Source organism: Scylla paramamosain, chromosome 3 (genome assembly GCF_035594125.1).
Source record: "Scylla paramamosain isolate STU-SP2022 chromosome 3, ASM3559412v1, whole genome shotgun sequence".
Classification (NCBI taxonomy): domain Eukaryota; kingdom Metazoa; phylum Arthropoda; class Malacostraca; order Decapoda; family Portunidae; genus Scylla; species Scylla paramamosain.
This window is the reverse complement of record NC_087153.1, coordinates 33,918,801-33,923,021: the sequence shown is the minus strand read 5'-3', so window position 1 is coordinate 33,923,021 and position 4,221 is coordinate 33,918,801. Positions and strand designations below refer to the sequence as shown.

At 51.0% G+C, this 4,221-nt stretch overlaps 1 protein-coding gene across 1 annotated transcript in view; it reads right to left on the bottom strand.

Moving 5' to 3' along the window:
- The window catches only part of LOC135094176 (DNA-binding protein D-ETS-6-like), a 5,243-nt gene extending 1,394 nt beyond the window's left edge, over positions 1-3,849 (bottom strand). The window contains exon 1 of the mRNA XM_063994028.1: positions 2,709-3,849. Coding sequence (XP_063850098.1) covers positions 2,709-3,378 — 670 coding nt within the window. The 5' untranslated portion in view covers positions 3,379-3,849. The remainder of the gene's footprint in view (positions 1-2,708) is intronic.
- Positions 3,850-4,221: the final 372 nt, after the last annotated feature.

The window sequence follows — 4,221 nt, the reverse complement described above, 5'->3', positions numbered from 1 at the left end:
TGTCTTAACTGTTAGCATATCAAACTCACATCAAATTTAAGTACTAAACATTATGTGGCATATTAAAGAAGGCGTGGCGGCGGCCGAGGAAAGTACGTTGTGTGGGTTGGTCTTCCGGTGAAAACGTTGGCAGGCAACCTCACTGTGCCTTGCCAGGTTCATGGAAACAATTACCCAAGCAGGTCTTCGGATGTTGTGGGAAGTGTGTGTGTGTGTGTGTGTGTGTGTGTGTGTGTGTGTGTGTGTGTGTGTGTGTAAAAAGGTAATGCTCTTGTTGCGCATTGACATGAACCTAAGACGCAAGCTGGCTGGGCAGGACAGGGCAGGGCAGGGCGATCTATCTATTAGTGCGTTGGCAGGTGATCTGCGTGCCCGCTCCATACAGTCATGCCTAGGGACGGAATTAGCCGCGCCTGGTATGTTAATGCGGACCTGTCACACAAGCGCGTCCTGGGAGCGTGTAAACGTGTGGGTAACGATTGAAATGTAAAGGTGGAATGTGAATAGCCGGGCTAAGCGAGGGACTTAATATTTTTCTGTGTGTGTGTGTGTGTGTGTGTGTGTGTGTGTGTGTTATGAGTACACACCTGCATAGTTTCCAGAGGCCTATTACGTGTCAGGGCCGAGTGCCAGGGGTAAATATAAGACTCGCCTGTCACTTGACCGAGAAATGCGCAGCTATTCTTGTCAGCGAGATAAAACGAGAGAGTTATTTACGTCTCATGCCTGTGTGTGTGTGTGTGTGTGTGTGTGTGTGTGTGTGTGTGTGTGTGTGTGTGTGTGTGTGTGTGTGTGTGTGTGTGTAAACTTGACACGTCTGCACTAACTCCTCACCTTCATTGTCACGGGTTACTGCAGACCTTATGAGGAAAGTGTGTGTGTGTGTGTGTGTGTGTGTGTGTGTGTGTGTTTTGCCAGAGTCTGCTCCTTGCTGTTGAGAAAACCTTGACCACATCTCGTTCATCAAGGCCTCCCTCCCTCCCCTCCCTCTGCGCTATACTCGCCTCCGACCTCCACCTTCTCTTCCCATCAACCCGCCCGACCCAGCAATCAGAGGTGGTTTTGATAAGTTGACTGTCTCATTCCGCGTTAGTGGGAAGGGTGGGGGATAAGCGAGACCAGGGAAAAGGGAAAGGGAGTGAGAAAAGAGAGGAGACGCTAGGAGGAGGAAGGGCAGGATGGTGAGAGGACGGAGTGAAGGAGAAAGGGAGGGAGGGAGCTGTTGATCGGCACTCCCTGCTTCAAGGATAGTTCAAGGGACGCTTTATCACCCTCAGTACGAATGTCTAGGAAGTGAAACTTATCGTGCCTTATCTCCCCCCCCCTCACCTATCTCTCTCTCTCTTGATAGTGAAGAGGTGAGGTATGGCTAAAGATCATGAAAGGAGAAAAAGGACGGGTAGACAAGTAAGTAAACATGAAAGGAGGCTTGCCAATGATAACTGAGAACACAACTGTTGACCGGCAATAATGATGCTGGTCAGAGAGAGAGAGAGAGAGAGAGAGAGAGAGAGAGAGAGAGAGAGAGAGAGAGAGAGAGAATGTCTCGCCGCACCCACGAATGAATGGCTGAGATGACCTGAGGGCGGAGGGAGGAAGGGAGGGAGGGAGAAGAAGAGTGTGAGAGAGAAAGAGAAGAGAGACGGGAGGGACTGGAGGGAAGGAGGTGGTAGAGTAGGTGAGTGAGAGGCGGGAGGGAGGGAGGAAGGGATGGTCAGACGCCTCAAAATAACAACACAGGCGAGGTATCTTTAAAGTGTCTAGTTCTTCGTCTCTGATTCACTCCACTTCATCGCGTGCTCATCTTTTTTTTCAGTCTACCACACTCTTGCTTGTAAAGAAAACGTAAATATTACCGTAACACTTGCATAACAACCAGGAGACGTCGAGTGCTGTTTTTTTTTTATTATTTACCTGTGAAAGAGAAGTTCAGCAATATATTAATTTAGTTATACATTTGTTAATATCAAAGAGCTCAGGGACTTCTTGACTGAGATGCCGTGGTGGTGGTGGCAGCTGTGGTCGCGCCGTAATTACGCAAGAGTTTCGCGGGTTCCCAGAATGTATCGTCACGGGGGAGGACGTCTGCGGTCAGGACTCATCATCTCCTTACCCCCGACAACAGCACGGTCCGAAGATGATTTGGCCTCCAAGACAAAGCGACGCACCCACGGAAAAATAAGCAATTCTCGTAAGGTCTTTTTTTTTTTTTTTTCGGGCGGTGAAGGAGAGACGACGGGTTGTGTATCTAGGGGAAGGCTGGGACTGAAGGAGAACTAGTAGAAGTTGGAAAGAGTGAAGGTGCTCCTTGAAGGTGATACTTCATTACCTGCACCATGTCAGGTGATACTCAAAAGGTAATACCGATGGCTGTGGTGTGCCGCTAGAAACGATATGAGGAACAAGTGAAGGCTTTATCGTGTCTCCTCATTGGCATACGTCATTTAAAGACTGTTTTTCATAAAAAGTTATGCGAAGTAATGATTAAGAAAGGAAAATCGAACCGGGAATTACTGTAATATTTTCCTTATCAAGTTAACTGTAAGATCAACGTTTCATCACCTCTCGAAGTGCGGCTATTGGGTAACGGTAACACCTCTTGTCAGATGGACCGGAAGACCAAACCCGTGTCACTCTTTGCCCTTTCCTCGGTGCCACTGACCCACACCAACATCGAAAATGTAAACAAACAAACATAGAGTACTTACCAGGAGGTACTTTGAACTGCTTTTCCTGTTGTGAATCCTGGTGCTCCTGCTGCAGGGCAGGCTCGTAGGCGATTTGGGGTGGCAGACTGTATGGAGAGTCGCAGGTGGACTCGATGTAAGGTGAAGAGTAGCCAGCTGCAGGTGACCCGTAACTTGTGTCGAGTACTCTGTCATAGGAGGTATCAAAGCTGGAGTTGAGAACATCGTATACATTGTTCTGGCTGCCAAATGCTTCACACCCGACTGCCCCGTAGTTGTTAAGTGTGTTGCTGGCAGAGGTGATGTAGCTGGACTCCATATTTCCGTCTAGGGCAGGAGTGGTGCGTGACGTGGGCCGCGGTGGCGCGGGAGAACCTCCAACGTTGCGACTCATGGGTGATGCTTGACCTACACTGCAGCCGCTGCTGTAGCCCGACTCGCCTCCAGGGGACAACAGACTGTATTCACTGAATGGTACGTCCAAGTAGGGCTTGCTGAACCCTGTCTGTTGAGGCGCGTCAAACATCTGATAGTGTGGCTGCTGGGGATGCTGGAAGTGCTGCTGCTGTGGAAGCTGATGCAGGGGACGTGCTTGTTGCCCGCCGAAGGTCTGCGGGCTGAATGAAGCCTCGGCTCCTTGGCTGACCAGGGAGTTCAGGTCCAGTACGGTTACGTCCGCACTCCACGACATGACTGGGTGTTGCTTGCACGGTCACAATTTGAGCAATGTCCGGCTCTGTGAGGGTGGCGCTGGTGGTGGAGAGGCGAGGTGGCGCGTGCGGGTAGGAGGCGCGCTGCCTAGGTAGTGTGCGCCAGACTGTGGTAGCGTGGGGTGTGCACTGCTCCGCTGCTGCTGCTGCTGCTGCTGCTGCCGTTGCCTGACTCACTCGGTGACTCACGCTTCTTGGGAACTGCCCAGTCGCTGCTCCTACGGGCGAGGACTTGCCTCGCGCCCCTAGTTTGAGGGGCACCTCTTGTTCTGCGTCAGGTGCTTGGTGTTCCAAGCTGAGATATGAAGAGGCCTTGGCCGTGCCCACAAATAAACCAAACAAAGTCGTCGTGGGCCGCTGCTATACACGCACAAACACAGGCAACCAACGAGCTCACTCACACGCCAGCTGGCGGCAGAGGTGCTGAGCTGCGGGTGGCGGACGTGGGTCTGGGCTATCACGGCCCAGACCCAGCGTTTTATATCCGAGCGGTGTGATACCTGTTAGCATTTTAGCTACACGCAAGGCAGAAGCACGTGTCCTGGGGGGATGGGGGGAACTACTATGGTGGAGGTCAAGGGTAGAGGGGGATAGACCGAGGTGAAGGGTGCTGGCGGAGCTGTGAGGCTTGATAAAGGTGAAGTAAGTTGGTGGTGGTGTTTTGGTGAGAATTACGATGAATAAAGATGACGCAATGAAGGCCGTTTATATTATTTCACGTGTGTGTGTGTGTGTGTGTGTGTGTGTGTGTGTGTGTGTGTGTGTGTGTGTGTGTGTGTGTATCCTGATGGAAGACAAATAAACAAAACCTGTCTATTATATTC